Source organism: Alnus glutinosa, chromosome 3, assembly GCF_958979055.1.
Source record: "Alnus glutinosa chromosome 3, dhAlnGlut1.1, whole genome shotgun sequence".
Lineage (NCBI taxonomy): Eukaryota > Viridiplantae > Streptophyta > Magnoliopsida > Fagales > Betulaceae > Alnus > Alnus glutinosa.
The window spans coordinates 31,105,199-31,129,810 of NC_084888.1; the positions used below are offsets into that span (position 1 = coordinate 31,105,199).

At 36.3% G+C, this 24,612-nt stretch overlaps 2 protein-coding genes across 3 annotated transcripts; one reads left to right on the forward strand and one right to left on the reverse strand.

The window, feature by feature from the left end:
* Positions 1-832: 832 nt before the first annotated feature.
* LOC133864560 (acyl-CoA-binding domain-containing protein 4) lies at positions 833-11,229 on the forward strand. Of its 2 annotated transcripts, XM_062300935.1 has the most exons (15): positions 833-1,065; positions 5,507-5,540; positions 5,850-5,975; positions 6,181-6,258; positions 6,350-6,463; positions 7,324-7,390; positions 7,517-7,578; positions 7,780-7,919; positions 8,001-8,127; positions 8,670-8,784; positions 8,893-8,981; positions 9,442-9,525; positions 10,024-10,344; positions 10,433-10,492; positions 10,577-11,229. In XM_062300935.1, exons 3-15 carry the CDS (start codon positions 5,859-5,861, stop codon positions 10,754-10,756), a joined length of 1,554 nt encoding a protein of 517 aa, XP_062156919.1. In that variant the 5' UTR covers positions 833-1,065; positions 5,507-5,540; positions 5,850-5,858; the 3' UTR covers positions 10,757-11,229. The 2 variants fall into 2 exon arrangements, with proteins under 2 accessions (XP_062156919.1, XP_062156918.1); XM_062300934.1 differs by lacking the exon at positions 5,507-5,540.
* Positions 11,230-12,504: 1,275 nt separating this feature from the next.
* Positions 12,505-16,712, reverse strand: LOC133864645 (probable CoA ligase CCL5). Its single transcript, XM_062301044.1, has 5 exons — positions 15,653-16,712; positions 15,030-15,539; positions 14,227-14,294; positions 14,029-14,131; positions 12,505-12,872 (listed from the first exon to the last, which is right to left on the reverse strand). The coding sequence occupies exons 1-5, from the start codon at positions 16,577-16,579 to the stop codon at positions 12,747-12,749; spliced, it is 1,734 nt and encodes a 577-aa protein (XP_062157028.1). The 5' UTR covers positions 16,580-16,712; the 3' UTR covers positions 12,505-12,746.
* Positions 16,713-24,612: the final 7,900 nt, after the last annotated feature.

The window sequence follows — 24,612 nt, forward strand, 5'->3', positions numbered from 1 at the left end:
CTTTGCAGATGATCTATTTTTTATTTTTATTTTTTTATGATGGTGATATGATGATTATGTGTGTGTGTGTGTGTGTTTTTTTTTTTTTTTGTCCTTATAAATCATTTTGTAGCGTAATTGTATATGAAAAAAAAAAAAAAGAAGCCATGAACTCTATGAAATTAAAAACAAATAAAAACAAAAAAGGTCATAGTATGATTGTTTATGTTTCTTAAATAAAGAAAAAAAAATATCCTTAAGAATAGAAATTATATTTGTATTATAAGGGTATTTTAGAAAATTTGATTATAATATGATTCCATTCACCAATGTATTGCACTGTACCAAACAAAAGAATACATATGCAATGTTCTATTCCACTGTTACAACCAAACAAAAGAATATGAATAGTTATTCCATTCCACCTTCATATATTCCTATGAATAGTTATTCCTTTTCTTAATGGAATAGATATTCCGCAAACCAAACGAGGTCTAAATGATTTTTCTTTCATCACTTTTTCTCTAAGCATTTAATTTAAATAATATTTAAATTATATAAGGAAATGATAATAAAAGTTATTGTAAAATGCATTTAAATAGGAAAGTAAAAATTAGTTTAATTTCCTAAATTGAAAAAAAAATTAAGGGAAGCTGTCATTAGTGGTCTAACAGCCTTGCTATTACTCTCTCTCTCTCTCTCTCTCACAAAAAAAAAAAAAATGAAAAAAAATGAAAAAGAAAAGAAAAGTTGGACAACTAAACGACATCCAATATTTCATAGACGACATGCAGTTGAATGAACTATAACAGTAGCATAAAAACTTAAGTATCCGCCGCCGGTGGATATAAAATGAAATTGCGACCTTTACGTCCGTACGGAGACTCATATCGGGGAATATAGAGAGATCTCCCGGGGGCCGTTATATGATATAACTTATATCCTTCGCTTCAGACAGTGAATCTGCATTCTGAACCGTCGGATCTCACCGCATTGTCTTCCCACGTCAGACTCAGGCGGCCACGAATCTCGATCCGATCTATTTCAACGGCCGTGGTTTCCTTGAACGTTCTTCTTGGAATTTAGGTACGTCACCCTGTTCCTAATAGAATTTTGAATTTTGAATTTCGGATTTCGTACGGTCAATTTGTAGTCTGTTTGGTGTAATGGATCTAATAATAATAGTGGTATAGGTTGTTGGCTATTAGATTGTTGTTGTAAAAGTTGTAACCGAGTCTGTTTAGGGAGGCTGGGTTAATTTCATTACAAATAAGCCCATTTAGAGAAAATCAGAAAATGAAGCAAAAACCAGAAAAAAGGCATTGGAGGAAGTAGCACTACAATTGACCAAATTCAAGAAAGTATGAAGATTTTAGTTAGTAATCATGCAATAATGGTGGAGAAGTCACGCCAGAGGGCGATTCAAGTGGACGATTTGATTGAATTATGAAGAATGAGAGCCAAAAAATTGTTGAAGTCTAAAGAACAGAAAGAACAGTAGCTACAGCAAATTGACAACAGGGAGAACCAGCTAGAACAAATGAAATGCAGTGAAGAACAAATTCAAGAACAAAAAGAATTCAAGAACCCGTTCCAATTGGAAGAAAAAAAAAAGAAAGAACAAGAGCCACAACAAATTAAAAACAGGGAGCTTCAGCTAGAACAAGGGAAATGTTGTGAATAAAAAAATTCAAAAAGTATTGTTGAAGAAATCTTACCCTTTAGGTTTAAAAACGTAATGGGGATTGTGGCAAGATGTAGGAATCGTAAACTAGGTAAGGAAGAATTAGACCTGAGGGGTCTTCTCAGCCCATCTTCACCCCTTCATAGGTTTCTTTTTCAAGGGCGGCTGAGTTGGGAGAGAGGCTTCGTTATTCTTAGTCTGTGTTGCCGATATCTAAATCATTTTAGAAATACTACCGGAAGGCAGATTAGTGCAGTTGGATGATAATTTATTTGCAGAATTTGTGGCAGCAATGAGGTTGCTTGTCAGATTTTCAACTGAGGAAGTAGCTGCAGTGCTTCTAGTGTTGGATTTTGCGGGAGTGGCAGATTCCGTGAAAGATATTGTTAAGCCATCTATTTCGAAGAAGGGTTTCCTTCGGAGGGGGTTTCTCAACCTGAGCCTGGCCATGAAAGTTTCTACTCCGCATTCTTTGCTTTTAGAGTCGATCTTGTCATCGTTGACTCTGGATGTTAAGGAAGATGGGGTGATAGGGTTTCCTTCCCCCCTGAGTGGTTGCGTCACTCCTATCATTGAAAAGGGCAATGATTTTAGGGTGTATGGTTTGTCCCAATCTCAAAAGTGGCCAGTAGGTTTTGATCCGTCTGGGGAAGTGGTTGTGTGGGAGCAGGGTAATGAGAATTGTGATGGGGAGGTTGGAGATTCTCCTTACCCTTTGGGTTTTCTTCCTCCCAACATGGCATTGGATTGGGAGGTGGATAGTGTTGAGGACGAGGATCTGTCCTTGGCAATTCTGGATGCTTTTGAAGAGGACTTTCTTCGGGAAGTTAAGGTTATGCGCCCGAAGTCCAAAGGCAGGAAGGAGATTTTGAATTTGGTAAGCTCCATCAACTACGGTGATGCGTCCACTCGGCATAGGAAATGCAAGGCTCACGTGCGGTAGCGGGGAATGCTTCTTGGGGGTGAGGGTTTGTTGTTGTTGTTGTTTTTTTTTTTTTTTGGGAGGGGGGGGATGCGTTGGCTGTTTTTATGTATATTTCCTGTGTACTTTGGGGCGCCTTACGCTTTTTTAATAAAACTTTCTTACTTATAAAAAAAGAGAGGGGGGGGGGGGGGGGTAGCATTTGGTGGAAGAAAGACAAAAATGGCTGAAAAACATTACATGCAAGCTCTTTCTTTGAAGTCAGATAAAAATAAGCAATACAACCTGTTCGATGAAATTCTACAACAAATTCACATAGATTTGAAGAATGGGGAATTGACCGGCGTGGAGATAATTGGTGAAATTTCTCCAAATTCAATCTTGAAAGGGTTTCGAATACTCACCACAAATTTCTTGAAGGAGTTTTAAGAAGGGATAGTAAAATATGCGCAACTTCTTGAATGGAAGTTGTGCAATAGTTTTAAGACGAACTCAATTAAAATGATGGATATCCAAATTGAAATATCTTCTACAAGTTTGGAAATGGTTGTTGTATATTCACATGGCCATGTGAAAGTTTATGAACTCCTGGATTGCTTGAAGCTAAAGAATTGGCAACTTCAAGCTGAATTTCAGAATGTTATTGAATCAATCTCTACATGTAACAAGGCTTTGTGCTTATCTGCAATTAAATCTTTGAATACACAAAGAGGTGAAACTCGGGAATCGAGTTTTGTTTTGTTTTCCAATTTAGATATACCACAATTGAAGTCCTCTAAGGTTTGGGAATTCCAAGGTCTGCTCTTCCATCACGAAAGCGAGGTATGGCAGAAGGAAGGGTGCATCAATGGAATGATCTTGGTGAGAATACTTGGAATTATGGTCAAGGACCGAAGGTGTTTGACTTTAGAAGAAGGGGAATGCTGGCTGTATTTGAACAGATGAAATGACACAACGTTGTTAGATGTATGGGGGATAAACGAAAGGTTAGAACGTTGGGAAATGGAGGGGTCCTGAGAAGTGCAGTGCCTGAATTGTTTGTATAGAAAAAGGTGAGGTGTAGGTTAGGTGGCAGCCATTCAGTAAATTGGGGAATCACTAGAAAATTGCGGAATAGAGAGACTCACCGAATCTCAAGGCATGACAGTCCTAATTCTAATGCACAATAAAGGCGTTTTGTAACCCACGCAAAGACCATCAGATTGAGGGAATAAAGGATGTGTTGATTTCTTTAGGTTCCGAGGAAACAAATGCGTTCCAGCTTTGTATAATTCCCCAAACTCAGATTTTCCAAAAGCGTCAGCTTTGTTGGGGGTTGAGCTTTATGTGGTGTTGTCTGGGGCATATAAATTGGGGCAGTATCATGAATTGGGAATGTGAATTGGCAAGACATGGCAGAGATCATGGTTATGTTACTCTTGATGATGTGCCTGCATTGCTTGATCAGCATGGTGGAAACAAAGATATCATAGAACGAATTTTGAGAGGGCAAATGGGAGCAGCTACCGAGGAAGTATTTCAAAGGTGTAAGATGGTTATAATAATGTTAGTGTTTCAAAGTGTAGGGAAGCATTGATGAGAAGCAACAAAATGTGTAGAGGAAAGTGGAAGAGTTAGGTGAAACTATTAAATTTTGGTGAGAGGTGAGCTGATTAGGAAGTAGCAATGGACGTGGCAAAATCTAGAAAAAGGTCCGTGTATAGTTGATGTTTGGCGTGGGCTATCTTGAACTGCGAAATGGCTTTCATGTGGCCGAGTTACAGTGGAGCCCGTGCACTTCAGACTGCACCTTGTGGGCGGTGCTTTGAAGGGGTGGGAAATGTAATGGATCTAATAATAGCGGGTTAGGTTGTTGGGCTATTAGCCTTGTATCTGAATAGGCCTTTTTTTTTTTATAAGTAATGTCAATTCATTAATAAAGCAAAAATTAGTTAATTGTTTTAAAAGTTGTAACTGAGTCTGTTTAGGGTGGTTGGGCTAATTTCACTATAAATAAGCCCATTTGGAGATTGCAAGGCTTTGAAGAAGAAATCCAGAATTTAGTTCTACATTTGGAGGTTGGACATCTTGAATCAACCCCTTTTCATTTAAGACCATTTCATAATCTCTTCATTTTCCATTTACAATCAAATTACATCCGAAAATCATACAAAATTAGAAAATTACATTACATTTTGTTGCCAAGAAAACGAAAGAAACAATTCTCAATCTGATGTTTATGTTGGTTGAGTGTATAATTAAAACAAATGGTGAACTTGGTGACGCTTGGAAGTGCTGAAGAATAAGATGCTTTGTATATAAATATAGAAGAATTAGAAGGTCGAAATTTAATCTTTGGTTAGATGGCTGAACTGGGCCTTCTGCCTTTGAATTTCACAAAAAAAATCTTAATTTTCTTTCGGAGGAATAATTATGTCAATTTATATTATAGCGGTGGCATTTAATTACTTTTCCATGAATTGGGTCAGGTTTTGGAACCACTACCCTAGTATCTTATGGTATCAGGGAATTTCCCTTTTGATTCTTTTGAAGTAAGCAGTTTTGTTACTTAATGGGCTTCTGGTTGCTGATTTGGTCTTATTTTACATCCACAATCTTACTTTCCACCTTGTTTTTATAGGAAAAGAAGTGTTATCTGACTAGATTTCACTAATTTGATCTTGTATTCCTAAAATGAAATGGCCAATGCCTTTTGTATAAGTTTTCCACGAATTTTAGGTTGCCGATGCTTAAACTTAAGTTATATATCTCAACTAAGACTCAACCAATTACTTGTGGTTGGCGACACGAGTTCTTTAAGATCATGCAGCTCAGGCCTCAGGCCATGATTTCTTTTCTCAAGGCAATCAATTTTTTTGTGTTTTTTTTTTTTTTTCTCTAACTTCTTCTTCTTCTTTTTTTTTTGATCATCCTTCTTACAGTTGTGACTGTTGATCACTTCTTATCATTCACAAGGTCATTGATTCTTATTCTATTAGTGATGATATCTATTTTTACATAGTAAAAGTTTTTGCCTTTATCATTTATATATTACTATTTCCCTGCAAGCTACACGATAGCGAATTTTTTTGCTGGATCCAAAAATCATAGTGATGTACTCTACTCCTTAGCTTTCTTCTTTTTTCTCGTTCACAATTGGTGGTTTGATGTTTTCTATGATTTTTTTTTCTTATTATGTGATCAGTTCCTCAAAATTATCACCAGTTTTTTTTATTGAGATAATTCTTAAAGCAATTTGAAGTGATGGACTTGAGTGACCTGCAGACAGCTGGTATGGGAACAGAGGAGATTAAGAATGCTTTGGATATCAGCAACTGGCAATCGGAATTGGCCTATGACCGGTGGATAGCACTCCCTGTATTTGGTTTGAGGCCACCAGCTCGCTACAAGGTGATTTTTTCTATAATTGAAATTTTGAACAAACCAAGATATATTGTTGGTTCCAGCACTTGTTTTGCCCCTTTTGGGGCTTCAAACCGATTATATTCACATTTGACTGTTAAAAATCCATGGTCATTGGCATATCCTTATGAAGCATTTTTCTCTTCAATTATGGACCAGACACTTATCATGCCGTTTTCTCTTTTAATGATAGCATGCTGCAGCAGCAGTAGATGAGAAACTATATATTGTTGGTGGAATTCGTAATGGTCGGTACCTATCTGATGTTCAGGTATTGGATATGCCTAGTTGCCCATCCAGTTTTGCATATTTAACTTCAAATCCTTTCTTGTGGTGGTCATCTGATAATAAAAATATTGCAGGTATTTGACCTTAAGAGTTTTTCATGGTCTAATCTAAATCTGAAACCAAATGCTGATAAATTTAAAGACACAGGCTCGCTAGAAATTCTTCCAGCTACCTCAAGTCACATTGTGGTAAGAAGTTATATGCATAATCTCCGTATGAGCATGTGTGTTTTTGTGTGTGTATTATTTCCTTTTGTCCGAGACTTCCATCTGTTAGTTTGGTGATTCTTTCTCCTTCTTCTTCTTCTTCTTTTTTTTTTTTTTTTCCTTTTTTGGTTAAGTAAATGTAAGGAGAGGAGGGGAGGATGATGCCAAGTAAACTTCCAAGCCTTTCCCAAAACTCTTAGGTTACGTTTGGCATGCATAATGATTATTCCATTAGAAAAAAATAATAGCTTCTATTAGAAATGGAATGAGGTGGAATATAATAGTCTTGGTGTTAGAGTATATGAAAATGATCACATTCTTCCATTTTTAATAAAAACTATTCATTTTCTTAATGGAATAGCAATTTCACTGAGATGAATAGCTATTCCTCAATTTAAGGAATAACCATTCCCTCATGGGCAATGGGAATGGCTATTCTAAGTGTTAGATCCTTATCATATACTCTAACACGAAGGCTATTCTATTCCACCTCCTATTTCTAAAAAAACTATTCATTTTCTCTAATAGAATAGCCATTCCGCATACCAAACGTAACCTTAGGGTAGCTTGGGCACTTATAAACCATCATCTTTAGTAATAAGGGCCTGAAGGTTTTTCTTTTGTTAAGAAAGTGATTGTGAAAATGAGAGGAGGGGAAGATGAGACCCACAAATCAACTCCTGCGCTCATTCCAAGGCTGCCAAAATAGCTTAGGCAATTATAAACCATCATCTATCCTCCCTCCTTCACGATGTGGGATTCACTCATTAGGGATCACTTTTAGTTTAGTGATTCAACATCTTTTAAGTAATTACTTAAATTAATATACATTTTTTTGACAGATTAAGTGGGGAAATAAACTTCTTATTATCGGAGGGCATTCAAAGAAAGTATCTGATGAAATGACAGGTTTGTTTCTTTAAGATCCATATTGGCTTTGGTGAAGAAGGCATTGTGATTGTGAATCTGTTGATGCTGCATAGTTATATGTTGCATTGTTTTGAACCTTATACTCTATTAATGCACTTGTTTTAGTGCTATTTATCGATCTCGAAACACATCTCTGTGGTGTCATGGAGACCTCAGGAAAAGTCCCGGTAAGCGACTGATTCTATTGACTGCTAATTGTACTTCTGCCCTGGTCCTTATGATTTGTCATTTCTTTTTTAAACTTTCATTTGTTAATTGTTATCTATTTTTAGCAAGGAAAAGATTTGAGTCTTTATTTTTGTTGTAGTTGATTTGTTGTTTAGTGTTTAATGGGAATTTAATTGGTATGCTGATGGAGAATATTCCAGGTAGCTCGTGGGGGGCATTCTGCAACACTTATTGGTTCTAGAGTGATAGTTTTTGGTGGAGAAGATAGGAGCAGAAGATTATTGAATGATGCCCATGTTCTTGATCTAGAGACAATGACTTGGAGTTTGGTGGAGGCAATGTAAGTATCCACTCCACATTTTTGGGCAGCTACTTGTGTGTTTTCAGAAGAGTTCGTCATCACTTTCTTGTGTTATGATAGGCAGACACCTCCAGCTCCGAGATTCGATCATACAGCTGCAGTGCATGCAGACCGTTATCTTTTAATTTTTGGTGGTTGCTCTCATTCTATTTTTTTCAATGATCTACATGTACTGGACTTGCAGACAGTAAGTTTATTTTGGCAGTATTTCTGTACAGTTTTTGTCGACATTGATATGTACACAGTAAGCTGATTATATAAATACTTTTTGGGTTCAAAAAATGCTGTGGGGTTTTACGGTTTTTTTTTATCCTCATCATGCAGTTATTATATGCGAAGCAGTTGATGTCCCAGATGTATGTAAAACCTGTAGAAGTTACCATGAGGTTTTTTATTCCACATATCAAGAGGGCCAGATTGACTCGTGTTCTTTGAAAATACTGCTTAATTAGCAAATTAGCTATTTATTCATCTAAGGAGCGTAGCTCTCAACATATTTTTCTTGACATGAAAAGATAATGGTGCAGAAAATTTTATTTACCCTATACTTATGAAGGAAAGAGAATGGGTAAAACAATCCTTTTCTGGTATAATTTGAATCACTTGTTGAATATTATTCTATTATTTGTGCTTTTGCCTGCAGTAATTGCCAGAACTTTTGGTCTTTGTGTTTTTCTCCCCTGTCTGTCTCCCACTATTGTAGCATGATAAGCACCCGCATATTTGCAGATGGAATGGTCCCAACCACAATTTCAGGGTGATTTAGTGACTGCCAGGGCAGGTCATTCTGGTATAAGCATTGACGAAAACTGGTATATAGTTGGTGGTGGAGATAATAAAAGTGGTATGTAGAATTATGTGCTTATTAAAGATTATTCTGTATGTGCTTAACTGCTTGTGCACTCAATCTGTCTTAAGCGCATTTATGGATGTATGACGACATGTGTTGCAGGTTGTCCTGAGACTCTAGTGTTAAATATGTCTAAGCTAGTTTGGTCAGTATTGACAAGTGTGAAGCAAAGAGATCCGCTTGCTAGTGAGGTAACCAGTTTGTTCCTTTTCTAACTCTTATCTCCCTTTGTAATTGCTAGCAACATCTTATATTTTTTTGGATTTTCTCTAGCAGATTGAGATTGTTTCATAAGAACACTTAAGTCAATAGTGATATTGTTATATAACAAGTTTCTGGTGTTAGATTTGGTGTTTACCACTGTTTCCAGGCCTGAAATATAAATCTGTGTTTTAACATGGATGATCCCACCAGGGTCTAGTTAAAGAACCTGCTTCTCTGCTTGAAGTGAGATGATGAACTGTTGAACAAACTTATATCTTTGGTATTGTGGAGAGTCAGCGATGTCATGTGTCTTGCTTCATTTCGTTCCATAATTGTTTTACTTTAGATGTTATTGGATTTGATTTAGGACAGTGCCATGCACTTGAATACATATCACATGAATAAGTTGATCTTTCACATGACCAGTCAACATAAATGTGGAAACAGGGACTCAGTGTTTGCTCAGCATTAATTGATGGAGAGAAGTTTTTGGTTGCCTTTGGTGGCTACAATGGGAAATACAGTAATGAGGTATGTCATTTATTGCTTTCTTATTAATTATTAAAAGGGTAGTCGAATGAAAACAAGTGCTCTCGTAAGATTGTAATTGTTTTTAGCACATTGGCATATGCTGAAACGTAATGTTGGTATTTTCAATGACATGATTTTGTTGTCATATCACTCAGTTTCTAAAAGTGGCGCCTCAGCCTAATTGCTTGGTTGTTTGGTGTCTCTTTGGTTAAAATACAATTTTGTTAGTTTTAAGTCCCATTTACTGCAGATGCTTTGATTTATAGGAACCGACTCTTAAAAATGCACAAGTTTGATGATTTTTGTTCCTACCTGGATTTCAGTCATTTTCCTCAAAGTATTCTAGCATTGGACATCAAATCTAAAATGTATTCACCTGCTAATGTTTATTTTGTAGTTTTCCAGTACACGGTTCCATTCAGCATTCCTGGGTTTTTTTTTTTTGGTTGTAATTAACTACGTTCTATGCTTTCTGGGCATGTGCCTTTTTTCACCTAGGTTTTTGTTATGAAACCCAAACCTAGTGGTTCATCACTTCCCAAGATTTTCCAGTCACCAGCAGCGGCTGCAGCAGCAGCTTCTGTTACTGCTGCATATGCCATAACCAAAGCTGAAAATTTCTATTTCCCGAAAGCAGAAGATTCAAGCTCTAAGGGCACTGGAAACATTCTTTCTGAACAAGGTGTCAGAAATGACATTGAGGCCATTAGAGAAGAGAAAAAGGTGTCGGAACTGTCACTTGCAGAAGTCAGAGCAGAAAATACTAGGATTAGGGGTCAGATTGATGAGAAAAATGGCACTCATTCTGAGTTGTCGAAGGTATGCTTTTTATGGCATATTACTGATTGAGGTAATTGGCAAATGGGTTAGCAGTTAAAACTTCATGATTTCAACCATATTCTTTCAGGAACTCCTTTCGGTCCAAGGCCAACTTGTAGCCGAGAGATCAAGATGCTTTAAGCTGGAGGTTTCCTGTTCTCTCATTCCTTCTTTTGTTGAATTTAGTTCTTTTGATACAATGGCTAATTTTTTTAGTAACGGTGATTTCCAGGCGCAAATCACAGAATTGCAAAAGATGCTGGAGTCGATGCAGTCCATAGAGAATGATGTACAAGCGCTTCGGAGACAGAAGTCTGACTTTGAACGGGATGTGGAGGTAGATTCAGCTGTCCAGAGGCAAGGTTCAGGTGGTGTTTGGCGATGGATAGCTGGGGGCACTGGCAATGCATAAGAGCTGAAGGTTGGTGCCTAGAAATTGAAACGGGGAACAATTCAATCTGTCGTTAGCCGTAACGATCTTTCAAGCAAATAATATGATCTTAAGCTCAGACGGATTTCTGCAGTCGCTATTTGAGGAACCTCTGGTGATATTCGATAATTGTCAATAAGCATAATGGTGGCAAATCTTGGAAGTGCTTTCCCACATTTCCCCACTGTAAAATCATTTATGGAGGTTCGTCTATGCCCTTTTTTTTTTTTTTTTTTTTTTTTTTTTTAATCCCACAATCAGTTCATTCTTCTTCTTAATATTATTATTTTATTTTCTTCATATTTATTCTGTGTTATTCCTGTATCCTGGTAACTTCTTTACTCTTGATTTCATTATTGTCTGTACAATTGAGTTTACAAGACTCTCCTGGCTTGGCAAGCAGTTCTTATACTAGTTGGGGAGGCACATGCTTAATTCCCCGTGTTTGATAATAATATATCCATGTGTTTAATAAAAAAGTATTTATAATATAAAGTTAATATCTAATTCCTTACACAAGCGCATATTTAAATTCTTACAAAAGTAAAATGGTAGCACAACATTACAAAAGAACTGATGACAATGTTTTGAACCTACCAATTGTAACCTGTAAGAGAACAGAGATGTAAAACATCCAAAATTAGCCGGAAATTTCTTAAAATGTTGAATTGATCATGCATACAAGTGCATGCAATCCAGAGGTGGTTGGGGGTGGCCCGGCGACCACCCCCTACTTTTCTCTTTTTCTGTGTAGGAATTGCAAGCATCCAGATTTATGTGTTAAATCATGGGGGGGCCTCCTTGCTGTGATAAAGTTGGCATCAAGAAGGGTCTATGGACGCCTGAGGAGGACAACATCCAAGAACATGGTTCAAGAAGTTGAAACTGAATCGGATTTTTCTCTTACACCCAAAGGACACCATCCATGGACGCCTGAGGAGGACTTCATCCTTGAAATTCTCAATCAGAATCTCACCCTTTTTGTCTCTAAAATCCAGTGAATCCCTCACTTGGAAACCTAATTTCTCGCACGAAGTTGAAAACGAATCGGATTTTTCTTCTACTGTGCTTTGTTTGGGTTCAGTTTTTGCGTCTCTCTTAGAGGCTTTGTTCTTGAAATTAAAGTAATTTTTGGGGATGAGTTCGGAGCTCAGATTGTCGAGAGATTGTCTGAGATCGGAGACGGCTTTGAGAGAGGAGCGAACCTTGTAGGCGGGCAAGAAAAATGAGTTCTCATGCCACTAGAGAGAGAGAGAAATGTAGGGGTGGCTGGCGGGCCACCCCCAACCACCTCTGCAGACCACCCCCAAGGGGGCACCACCACTGCTTGGGGGTGGCAAGTGGTGGGGATGTCCTTTGGGGGTTTTTTTTTTTCTTCTTCCTTAGTTTTTAGATTTGTTTTTTATATTTTCATTTATAAAACATTAAAAATTTACTATTTTAAAGTGATGCGGCAAAAAGGCTGATGTGACACTAATGGATATAAGAAAATTTGGACAGAAAACTCACGGAATGATGCATTTCAAATTCGAGAAAACATTTAAGATTGAAAGTTGATTTTTAAAAAGTGAGAAAGTGATTTCAAATCGTGCATTAACTTAGAGATTTATGATACATTTACCCATTTAAAAAAAAATACACAAAAAAAAAGAAAAAAAAAAGAAAAAGGCATTTCCTCTATCATTTTGGCATTGCATCTTCCACCGATTCAATAATTTTTACCTGTTAGAAAATAATACACAACGGAATATAATACACTAGTTGTAGCAAGTTGGTCCACACACATGACACATCATCACAAAATAACTATACATCAAGTGTTTGTCATTTGTCAGGTCTTAGTACATGTTTCTCTCTTGTTATCGATCTTGATCATCTTGATAATCTTTTGTTATGTTCCAATAATCCTCATATATATTCTCTGCTTCCCTTTCTGGCCCCAAAGAAAGCGGAAAAGAAGAGAAAAAACTTGTTACAATTTGGAGATAAGTTGCTGTTTGGTCTGTGAAACCAGCTCCTTCCGCAAGATTTTGCCTGCAGCTGACCTTGGAATAGCACTGGTGAAACCAACTCTTCTTACTTTCTTGTATGGGGCCACCTGAAATTTATATTCATACATCAACCCACAAAACGTTTTGTGATGGTTACTACTAGCGGATGCGGATGCCATTATTTGTAATAGCCGCAGACGCATCCGTAAAATATAGATTTCACTTTTAGTTATTCGGATCGGCGCGATTATTGTAGTTATTAAATGCGATTGTTATCCGTTATCTACATATTAGGTAAAAGGCCTATTTTAGTCTTTTGGGCATTATTTGAATCTCTAGTAGAATTTATTTTAAACGATTTTGAAAATAATTTAGGCCGGTTGTTAGTATTTTAGGCTTGTTTTTAAGTCTTAACCTTTTGAAAATATATTAATTTCACATATTTTTTGCACTCTTTTTTTTTTTTTTTTTCCCCAAATGTTATAATTGAAAACAATATAGTAATTAAATCAATGTAAACATAACCTATACCTAATACAAAGCGACGTTGTTTTGGTAAATTTATTAAATATAATATATATTATATATAAAAGGTATGCAGATAGTGATTTTTACTCACCGCATCGACATGTGTGAATAGTAAATAGCGGATACAAACGGTTAATATCTGCTCACAAGTATACCCCTAAGAGCATTCCTAGTGAGCTCTTTAATTTTTCTCTAAATTTTAGCTCAAGAATCTACTTTTTTGATTTTATCTATCACTTTTAAAAGACTTCCTACATCAAACTCTTTAAATCTTTCTCTATTTCAACTAAATATTAATTTTTTATTGGTTTTAAGCAACCACTACTAACAAATGAGGAGAGAGAAAAAATGAAAAAGTGAGGTAAAAGAATAGAGAAATGATAAAATATTAAAGGGAAAAGCTTGGTGCACAACCATTCACATGGGTGAGACCCATCTGAGTAGGTGGATCCCACCTATGTGAGTAGGTTGTGTACAAGTTGTGCACAACCTGTTGTGCAAGTATCAGCCCCCAATATTAAATAAATAACTCATAAAATTTGTGAGTCAAATTTAGACTGAAATTCTGACAAAAGCTAAAATAGAGAAATTATAAAGAGTTTATTGGAGTGGTTTTTTTTTTTTAATTTTTCACCAAATTTTAGTGAAAAATTTAAAATGAAGATGGATGCTTCTCTAAGGGCTACTAGTGGCTACTAATCAAGAAATATGACGTACGGAAGAGTGATGACAAACCTGGCCGGCGACGAATTGAATTACTTGGTCTTCGTTGAGCTCAGAACCTGCTGCTCTTACTACGTATGCCATTGGTATCTGTCCTGCTTCTTCATCTTCAACCCTGCAAAACTTTGATGTTTTAATTAAATGAATACATTTTTTTTTTTTAATTTGTTTTAATTTGTTTTTAGAGAGATAGAGGTTAAGGTAACGCACGGTATAACGGCTGCATCGAGAATAGTAGGATGACTCAAAAGTATTGCTTCCAGTTCTGCTGGAGCCACCTGCATGCACATTCAAGAACATTTAACCATGAACATTCCAACACTTTCAATTATCGACATATTAGCTAGCAACGACAAATGCTATATATATATATCCACCTTTTATTTACCAAATCTACCAAATCTGATGTGGTGTGATTTCGTAATAAAAAAATTAATTAATTAATTTCTATTTACTAAATATTATAGGTAGGGATCATACCACATCAGATTTAGTGAATAAAATGGAGATACTTGAACAATATATAACATTTCTAGCAACAATACTATTTGGAATCGTTTTTGGTTTTTTCATTGAGCAGCAATCAACTCAATTGGACATATTAGCGGATATAATAATAATAATAACAAATTCACTAAAATGATGTTTTGGTGTTTAATATATATCCATCATGGCGTGGTTGTATTTTATTTGTTATCTTTAAGCTGGAATGTGAACTTAAGATATGGATTTCATTTAAAACATTGCGGTTTAAAAAAAAATAAAAATTAAAACAGGCTTAAAACATTTTCAAAATCGTTTAAAATAGGTTATAATAAAGGCTTAAAAGACTAAAATAGACACAAAACGCTCATTACCTAATATGCAGATAGTGATTAATAATCACATTCAATAACCGTGCGGATAACAACGGATGGTGTTACCTAAATTAATCCTTAAAGTTTGGATTAATTAAGGGCTAAACACCCCCATCATGAACTGAAATGATCGATGCTAAAACTTCAGAGTATTACCTGATAGCCGTTATGCTTAATCAGCTCCTTTATCCGATCGAAGATGAAAACAAACCCATCCTCATCAAAATAACAAAGATCACCGGTTCTCAACCACCCATCCGAATCAATTGTCGCCGCCGTCGCTTCCACGTTTCCCAAATAACCTTTCATAATAGTAGGGCTCTTCAGCCATAGCTCACCTTCCCTGTACGGCGGCAAAGCCTTTCCCGTTTCACTGTCCACCACCTTAGCACAAAAGCTTGGAACCAACATTCCTGAAGAGCCCGGACGAGCCTTCGCCTCTTCAGCCGACATAAAATAAGTCGCGGCTCCACAGCTTTCTGTTAGTCCATATCCCTGCCTTAGCTCCACCCACGGAAACCTCTTTCTGAACTCATCCGCCACCTGTTTGCTCAATGGCGCAGCCCCTGACCCCACCCTTCTCAATGACGACAAGCCACGCCCTGCTTTGCTTGCATACTTTACTAGCCCAAGTATCACCGGCGGCACAGCAGGTATATTATTAACCTGTTAGAATATATATATAAATTAACAATTTTTTATTAGCTTAAACTTTTGAAATAATCGTATTAATTTATGCTCGATCTCAAGATAAATAGTGCGATTAATTTAATCGTAACCTTGTGAGCTTTAATGGCATCAAGCATAGCTTGGAACTCAAACTTCTGCATCAACACCGTAGTGGTTCCCACGCACAACAATCCTAGCACGAAGAACGCAAGCCCGTAGATATGAAACATAGGAATGAAACACAAAAACACGTCGTTGTTCGCCGAGCTTACGTCTACAGACCATTGGAGCAACGTCATAATGGCAATGAAATTCGCATGCGTTAGAATCACCCCTTTGCTTGTCCCAGTAGTCCCCGAGGAGTACAGTATAGCCGCTGTGTCCGACTGGGCTTGCGCGACACTTGGCAACTCTAGCGGCGGATCACAGCATTCAATCAACTCTTCGACGGTCAAGAAGTTGTCGTTGTCGTTGTCTTTGTTGGATTTTCGTGATGTTAGGATTGTTGGCAACCCAGTTGCGGCTAATTTGTGAAGCTCTTCCGGCGCGGAAATTGCTAGCTTGGCGCCTGAGTCACGCACTTGCTTGCCGATTTCTGACGCGGTGTTAAGTGGGTTGGCGGTGGTTAGTGCTGCACCGACTGATAACACGGCGAGGCATATTGTTGGGTATAGAAGCGAGTTTGGTGACAAGACAAACACCACGTCGCCTTTTCGGACCCCAAGAGCATGGTGCAAGGCGGATGCAAGTGAACGGATTGACCGGTGGAGCTGTGCATAGGTGACACGCCGGTCAGTGGCTGCGTCGATGAGTGCAATTTGTGATTCGGATTGGTGAGGATGAGGGAATTGTGACAGCACAAATGTGGCGGTGTCGAGGTCTGGCCTGGTGGGGATTTTTTGGTGGTCACCGAGTTTGATAAGTGAATGGTAGATTCCGGTTTGTGCATCGAAACCACCGTTTTTCCTATCAAATTGCCGTTGAGAGTTGCTGGATTCTTCTTCGACGGTGCCGTTCCATGCCTCTTCGGCTGACATTTTCTTGACCAGCTTGGCAATAAAAATTTGCCAAGCTATAGGAAACGTGCTTAGATTAATTAAACCTCTGGTGTGGTTTAATAGCGTCAATATACTGAGAGTTAAATAAGCTTTTGCTAATTGCTATTGGTGTTTTCTTTTGTAGGCAAGCTCGAAGAAGATTGGCATTGATTTGTACGTCAACAAGGAATAGAATAGAATTGTATGTACTCTTCAATGCCGGCCTGCAGGGCGATATATATATATGGACCAAGTAGTGATCATGACTTTTTTTTTTTTTTTTTTTTTCTTTTGCATTTCATCAACCACCTTTGTCTCCGACCTATTGGGGTAGCTGACTGGATAGAGATGGTCGCACGACCAATCCATGCATGTTTCATGTAATTTTATTTATTTATTTATTATTATTATTATTTAAAGTAATGTTTTTTCAAAATATTCTTAAAAATTTGGTGTTTTAGTTTTTATAAAGTTTTTTATTTTATTTTTTAAATTTTTTTTTATTTTTTGAAAAATGGACCGTTAGTTAAATGTTTTTAGGAGAGGTGTATTTCTATTTTTGAAAACTTTAACAAACATATCCCTAATTTTCAGTTGCTATGAGTAGGAAACCAAATTTGGCCCTGTTTGTTAACATTTTTGGGCAAATTTCATCAGTTATAATGCAATAATTTCAGTCTACTATGATTGTTACAGGTACTTGCAATAATTTCATCAATTATAATGCAATACTTGTTTGAGATATATTAGGGTTGCTCCAGCTATGCTGGTATGATAGTAGAATTGTACAGTAAATTCTATTAGTAGTAGTCAATTGTATTTAATTGGGAGTCTCAGAATACGGTGCATGGATTATTAGATCGTATGAGAGTTGAGCTCTTAGTGGAAATCTATTTTCATTTAGGAGTTATCTTCATATCTATGTTAATGCCTTCTAGTAGTTTAGTTTCAGTGGATGTTCATTCTCACTTGGCAGACTCTTGGTAGGAGTTAATCTCCAAGTCCTTGTAGGAGTTTATCTCTAAGTATTTTAGTTTGAATAGTGTAGTCATGTAGTCCCCTATTTAATAGGTGATCAATTAATAAAGAGGTAAAGCAAAATTAATCCCAAACTTTGTGTTTAAAAATGTTTAATTAGGTTCCTTCAGAATCTATCAAATTATCTCGTTGCGTGTTCGATAAACCATTCACGTAACATATGCCTACTTGTTGGACATACTTCATGTGCTATTCACGGGTAGGGGTGAGCAAAACCCCCCCACCCGCCCCACCCCTCCCCGAAAATCCCAATTTTTAATTAATTTTTTGCAAGTATGAGTCCAAAAATGATATACTCGTGCGGGGTTGGGGTTTTTAAAAACCCCGGAGACCCGCCCTGCCCCGTAGGAAGAAAAAATAACACAGGATCGTAGTGACTTAATCTTCTAGTCACCAGTCTTCTGGGGACGTCATGAAGCTCCAGATTAGGGTTGACGAGGAGACCGGGAACAGTGGGACAATCGTCAACGCTTGCTTTAAGACCAATATTGAATGATTCCCCTCTCATCCTGTAACCTGTTTGTGATTTGTTTGGCTTTGGTTTGAATCTAGCTTTGTTTGGCTTTGGTTTGAATCTGGCTTTGTATGGCTTTTGTTTGAATCTGGCTTTGTATGGCTTTTGTTTGAATCTGTGATTTGTTAGACTTTCTCTCACCGTGTGTGTTTGTGACTTTATGAACCCCAGATCTGGTTTTTGTTGAAAACCCACTCCGTCCCGCCCAACCCGAACCCTCCGCTCCGCATCACCCCGCACCGCATGAATTTTTCCTTTTTTGTGCGATTCACAGGTGAGATTTTCTCAACCCGTAGTGGTGCGGGGCGGGGGCAAAGATGACGGAAAACCGCCCACCCTCCCCTCACCCCATGCTCACCCCTATTCACAGGGGTGTGTCTTGAAACTCACTACACAAAGGAAATATTAACAAAAATTGGTAATTATCTTTTTTCCCCATAAACTACCGGCAATTGTCAACATGTCACCACGAATTGACACATCAACCATAAGAGAGCATTCAACTACCATTTTCATACATTTACCCTCTTTCCGTCAGGGAATCTTGTTAAATCGGACGAAATATGCAATTTTAAAACGTTAAATTTTGTTTAAAGACAAAAATGCCCTTAAACAGTAATAGCAATCAATTAGGTGCTTTAGCTAAATGGGCCACTAACAATCATGTTTTTGGTATTATTCTCATAGGATTCCCCATTTTCTCTTCCATTCGGATCGAGAGTGGTAAGAATCATCTCCTGTAACCCTTTCCTCATTTTATTAGGAAAAATAAAAATAAAAATAAGGCGCGTAGCTGAAGGAGTTATGCACTTGTTTTCTTAACGGTGACAACAGAATTACCACAACCAAATATTCTTGGCCAAAACCTATTTGGAATCACACGATTTCAACACGATGTCCAAGTTTTGGATTTTGGCTGTTGGGACTACCTTTGCCAACTGTTGATGCTCTTTTATTGGCTTTGGAGGGAAGATAATATTCCTCTATGCCTTGATTACAACCAACCATCCAAATAGGCTAAGGATGATTGCATGAATGGAAGGTCAAATGATAAGAACAATGATTTTGGCTTCTTCTGCCTGCCTCCAAAATTTGGATCAGGCTGCAACCAGGAGATCTTTAGTCGACTCCATGTAAAGGAGCTTTTTAATTCTAATATAATAGTATAATAAATTTTTATGTTTGATGTATCAATATACACCCAATTGGGCCTAGGTAGGGGAGGTCCATTAAAACCAAATACCAAGGTCTAAAAACAATAATCACTTGGGCATGATAGCTCAATCCACCCCTAGTCAAAGGAGTAAGGAGGGGTGCATAGTAGAGGATCACCCCTCCCGGGATATCAGATACCGTTCTTATAGTTCCTATATTATCAGCAAAGGAATCATGTAATGTTCGTAATGTTGTTAAAAGGTATCAAAAGCTTAAGCTGATAGGAAGATGTAAATTTAATCACTTTATTAATACTTTAACACTTTTTCTTACGTACGGACTCAAACTATTTTTTAATAAGTGAGGTCCAATACGTGGAATATTTAATTGAAATATGGGTAAATGATAAAGTTAAAATTCGAACTCAAGACCTTTGACTTTGATACTATCTTAAATCACCACTTATCCCAAAAACTTAAGTTGATAGGAAGAGGTAAATTTAATCACTTTATCAATAATTTAACACGTAGCACGACCTAACACCCAATGACGAGAGCAAGAGGTAGGGATGCAATGCCACTACCCTATCAAGGACTTACCTCGCTAAAGGGTGCCAACTGAATGCCATACTAAATTAGGGTTCTGACCAATGATCGAGTGACACGTGACCTAAGTCATGCAAAGGGATAAGTCATCCACATATGTAAGGAAGGGACGACCAATTTTCATATATGATTCATTTCACCAATTTTCTCACGATTCTTAACTTTTTTCCTATATGAGTACCTTTCACTCACTTAAACATCAGAGATACCTCCGGCCACTAGTACACTCATTACTAACCTTCTTTTGCAGGCCCACTTGACTTGAGCTCACTTGTGTGATTTACTGCATCATCAATGTTAAAGCATTTATGTAGGAATGATTAATCTTCTTGCCTAAATCAATCTAATTATTCATGTTAGGAATATGTTCACTCTCTATTTCATGACTTTAATTTAAACTTATTACTGATATTTTTTTGAATCTCTAGTTCCTTCGTTAACTAGCTAATTGGCTTGTGCTAAACTTTAAACTAAACACTTAAAAAAAAAACATTTTCTATCACCTTTTTCTCCCTTTGGGAAATTTCGAATGTATTATATTATAGAGAAATGTCTATTATTTTTGTCTTTAGAAAAATTTAGATATATTTTTTTAATTGAATAATAATAAAAAAAAAGGTTACAAGAGAGGATCCTTCACACTTCCTATCCAAAATGAAGAAGAAATGGACGATCCTATGAATGAAAAAATGGTGGGCTCCCCAACAATAGACCCATAAACCAAATTAAAATAGCGCTGAAATAATTAGAAAAAATTAGATCATTATCTCTAATTGGACCTCTTTCTATTTATTGATCTCTTAATTTTTTATCAATATTTTTTTTTTTTCATAAACCTGGATCATTTGCCAAGATAGAAATCGATATTCTACCAAAATCTACGCTTCTTCACTAATCTCATGTTCCTCTAGAAATTGTTTTATTAAACACTTGAGTATCGTTATGAATTTGATTATCAATATCATTTTCTTTTGTTATTTTGATATTTTCTTCCAATTCCTTTACAAATATTGGTTGTTCAGTTATTAACTCTTCAATTGAATTTTGTTGGAAATAATTTTGGATGGTGTAAAAAATTCTTGTTGAAACAAAAAAATATTAGTTTGAAAATTAACAATAAGACAAGTAAAATACAAGAGATTAAACTAGAATATAACAAGATCTTACAATACTATAAAATCACGTAAGAACGTTGTTTTTAAAAGTTGATTCGTGCCTTTGATCAGAGTATATAACTCGATACGATCATATTTCTTAACACACAACCTCTCAGAATTAGATTATAACATTTATTTTCATTAAGGATGTACTTCCAAGTGCTCGTAGATGAGCCCTTTTATAGAGATTATGAGAGAGCTTATGAGCTTCTAAAAGCCATAAAAAAAATAAAAAATAATGACCAAACAATCATAACTGTTAAAGAATTAAAAGCCATAAAACTTTTAAAGTCCAACAGTCAAAACCGTAAAACCATTTAAAATATATTTTGGTTTTCCTCATTAAAACCCATGAATACGTTTAAACATGCTTGCCAAACAATAGAAGATCCTCAAATTTTGTAAACTGTTACCTATTTCGTTTTGAATCCCAGACCCTTTTTTTTTTTTTTTTTTTTAAAAAAAAAAATGATACAATATCTGTACTAGTGTACCCACCTATGGAAAGCCCATCAGACCAGAAGGCCCGATAAATTAAAAGGTATGGCCCAAGACCCTTGGGCCAGAGAGAAAACGTTCACACCTATAACGGTTATGTGGCCCATTGACCACTTGGTGCGTAGCAAAGGATGACTCCTCACCAACCAGGAAAGTGCAACATGGTATTACTCTCAATGGCTTATGCATTTTTATATGTAAAATGGCTAACCAAAACCTATTTTATCTATTTTAACTAATAGGTTTCAAAAGGTATCATATATCCAATTATCTATTATTTTACTATATTATTTAGTTTTTAATTTTTAATTTAATTTTAAGATATTTTTCAACGATAAGTCATTTTTTTTTGAATAATTATTGCTATAACGTCAGCAAATTTTTTTTTCCTCATCTAATCAGGTGGTTCGCATGAGTAACCTAAAAATGACAAACATAGATTCTGAGACATATTACAATATAGCTATGGTGCAAATGAATTTTGGTGAGAGAGAGAGTGAAAGAAAGAGAAACGCTAAAAAAAGACATGCATGTGTGAATAGTGCAACTTCACGTATAGAGTTGCACTATTTACACATGCATCATAAATGCATTTTGCATTTAATTTGCATAATCAGATGGAGAAACTTTTTAATGAATTTGTTAATCATTTTAAACTAAAGGTGAAAATGGCTAAGCCATTAGAAATGCTCTGCATAACTGCCCGCTACAGGACAAGGGCGACAACTAATGAACGTCAATATAAGAGGAAGGAAGAATCCCTCGCTGGTATGAGATCATTCTAGCCATCTTCTCTCTTGCTAAGTTTCTCTCTCTCCTTTACCCTTTTTAAACACCATATATATATATATATATATATATATATGACTTAAGCATTGGAGTGATCTCTCGCCGGCACACTCGTCAAGCTTACCTGTACACTTTTCATCCCTATTCTAGGCGTTCTCACTTAGAGCTTCAATGTGCGGTCAACTGTACCAACCCTTAGCATATTCATTTACGAGTAAAAAACCTTAATCTAACAAACATATATAACGACTCAAACTCAAGACTTTTACAGTTGAGAAATAGAATATAAAACTGGTGTCTGGTGGTACGGTAGATCTCCTCTAGAAAAGGTGGCTTGAACTTGTAAGGGTTGTTATGGTGCACCCAACTGACACAATACATTGGACTCAGGCAGCGCACATGACAGTACATGACATGAGAGTCCAGTATGTATATATAATAGGAAGGAACCCCAATTCCCAACGGCCGCCGATGGGCAACTTGACGGACAGTTGAGTAACAGAACTTCTTGTCGAGTTGAAGAAAATTGACTTGGACTATCTGGCCTTGTCTTGAACCTTTGGTTGCTGTTGTCTTGTTGAGCATGTTTGTGGCTGACTCAAAAACATGCCGTCCGCAGCAAGTGCCGGCAGCCAATTATGTGGGGAAAGTCAGAACACGGTTGGGTGTTTATCACAATTCTTTATAAATTTAAGTGACAATTGATGTGCACAGTATAAATGAAAATATTAAGCAACTAAATTTGACAGATAAATTTAATTCTTTAATTGTTGATGTGATAAGTAACACATGAATTGTCACGTCAGTTTATAAGAAACTGTAACACTCTTACAACTTCGTAAGAGTGAGCTAATTTGATACCCTTAAGAAGCTAGGTATCCACTAGTGTCTTCGGTGAAATTAGGTTAAGTTATAGTTGAAGCAACTTGAAGAAGTGCGTGCCTACGGTCTCTTCACTTATGCTTGTCCTGTCAGTGATTTTTAACGGGTTAATGCTATTGTGATCATGCTCAGATAGAAAAGTTGGTTGCCCTCTCTTACCCTATTAGTTTTAAAAACAATAAAAATTACTTACTATATTCACACATGCCACTTAAAATGCAAATAGAATTATTGAACTAACTTTCATAGTTAGCACAAAGTCAACAAGTCAAAGTTAGTATAGACAAGTTGGTTATTAAGTTAGAGTTTGTTAAACTGTTAGATATGGGTGTAAAGCCGGTTATTAACCGGTAATCGGCCCTACCGGAGTGGTTACCGGTTTTAGAATATATTGAAACCGGTTATAACCGGTAACCGGTAACTGGGTTTATATATATATTTAAAAACCTAAACTAATAAATTTTAGGGTTTTACACTTTTACTTCTATTCCAACTTAGGCCAACATATTGGGCAAAAAAGGTTGAAATATTTTTTTAAAGAGCTGGTGCGTTTGGTTCGTAACATTGTTCAATATTCGAACCGGGTTTTTATTCAAAAACCCATACCCGGATCCAAGTTGAATAAAACCCATGGGTCACTTGAATAAAGTTTGAATAGTTTGAATAAACCCATCATATATTTTTTATTATTATTCTTTACCATACCAATCATTATACATAATTTTTCATACAATCCAATCATTTCCAATCATTTTATACTATTATAAAACACTTTTTTAAAACCCATCATATATTTTTTATTATTATTTTTTACCATACCAATCATTATACACAACTTTTCATACAATCCAATCATTTCCAATTACTTTATACTATTATAAAACACTTTTTTCCAATCTTTCAAATTCAACACCCAAACACATATTCAAAAGAATCTAAAATTATATTCAACATCCAAACACATTTTCATTACCTTGAAATCCGTGATCAGATTCAGAATATTATTCATATTCGAAATATTCGATACCCAAACGCACCTTTAAAGTCTAAATTAAGCATAATACCCAAATTAGTTCGAAAAGACTAAATTTTTTAAAATTTTAGTTATCGGTTCGAATAAGTGGGTACCAACCGGTAATTGTTGGTTAACCGCCGGTTATTAAAAAACCTGTTAATTGGCTACCTGGGTACCGGAGTCGGTTGACGATTTTGGCTAACTGACTACCTTGATTACGATTATCGTTTTTAGCCAATAAATAATAACCATAATCAGATTTTCACCCTACTGTTAGATGACGTAAAGTATGATCTAGATGTTAGCTATACAGATGATTGTAGTTTTAGTCTTGGTATATGTATCATTTTCTACTGTAATTCATTAACTACGTTTGATAT

What these genes read in the sequence shown, in the direction of transcription:
- LOC133864560 (XM_062300935.1), top strand. Translation starts at nt 5,859, where the DNA reads ATGGGAACAGAGGAGATTAAGAATGCTTTGGATATCAGCAACTGGCAA. An exon ending in CTACCTCAAGTCACATTGTG is followed by an intron (nt 6,464 to 7,323) that starts GTAAGAAGTTAT and finishes TTTTTTTGACAG; the next exon opens with ATTAAGTGGGGAAATAAACT. An exon ending in ATGTACTGGACTTGCAGACA is followed by an intron (nt 8,128 to 8,669) that starts GTAAGTTTATTT and finishes GCATATTTGCAG; the next exon opens with ATGGAATGGTCCCAACCACA.
- LOC133864645 (XM_062301044.1), bottom strand. Translation starts at nt 16,579, where the DNA reads ATGTCAGCCGAAGAGGCATGGAACGGCACCGTCGAAGAAGAATCCAGC. An exon ending in CTCGATGCAGCCGTTATACC is followed by an intron (nt 14,132 to 14,226) that starts GTGCGTTACCTT and finishes AAAGTTTTGCAG; the next exon opens with GGTTGAAGATGAAGAAGCAG. An exon ending in TTCAATTCGTCGCCGGCCAG is followed by an intron (nt 12,873 to 14,028) that starts GTTTGTCATCAC and finishes TATAAATTTCAG; the next exon opens with GTGGCCCCATACAAGAAAGT.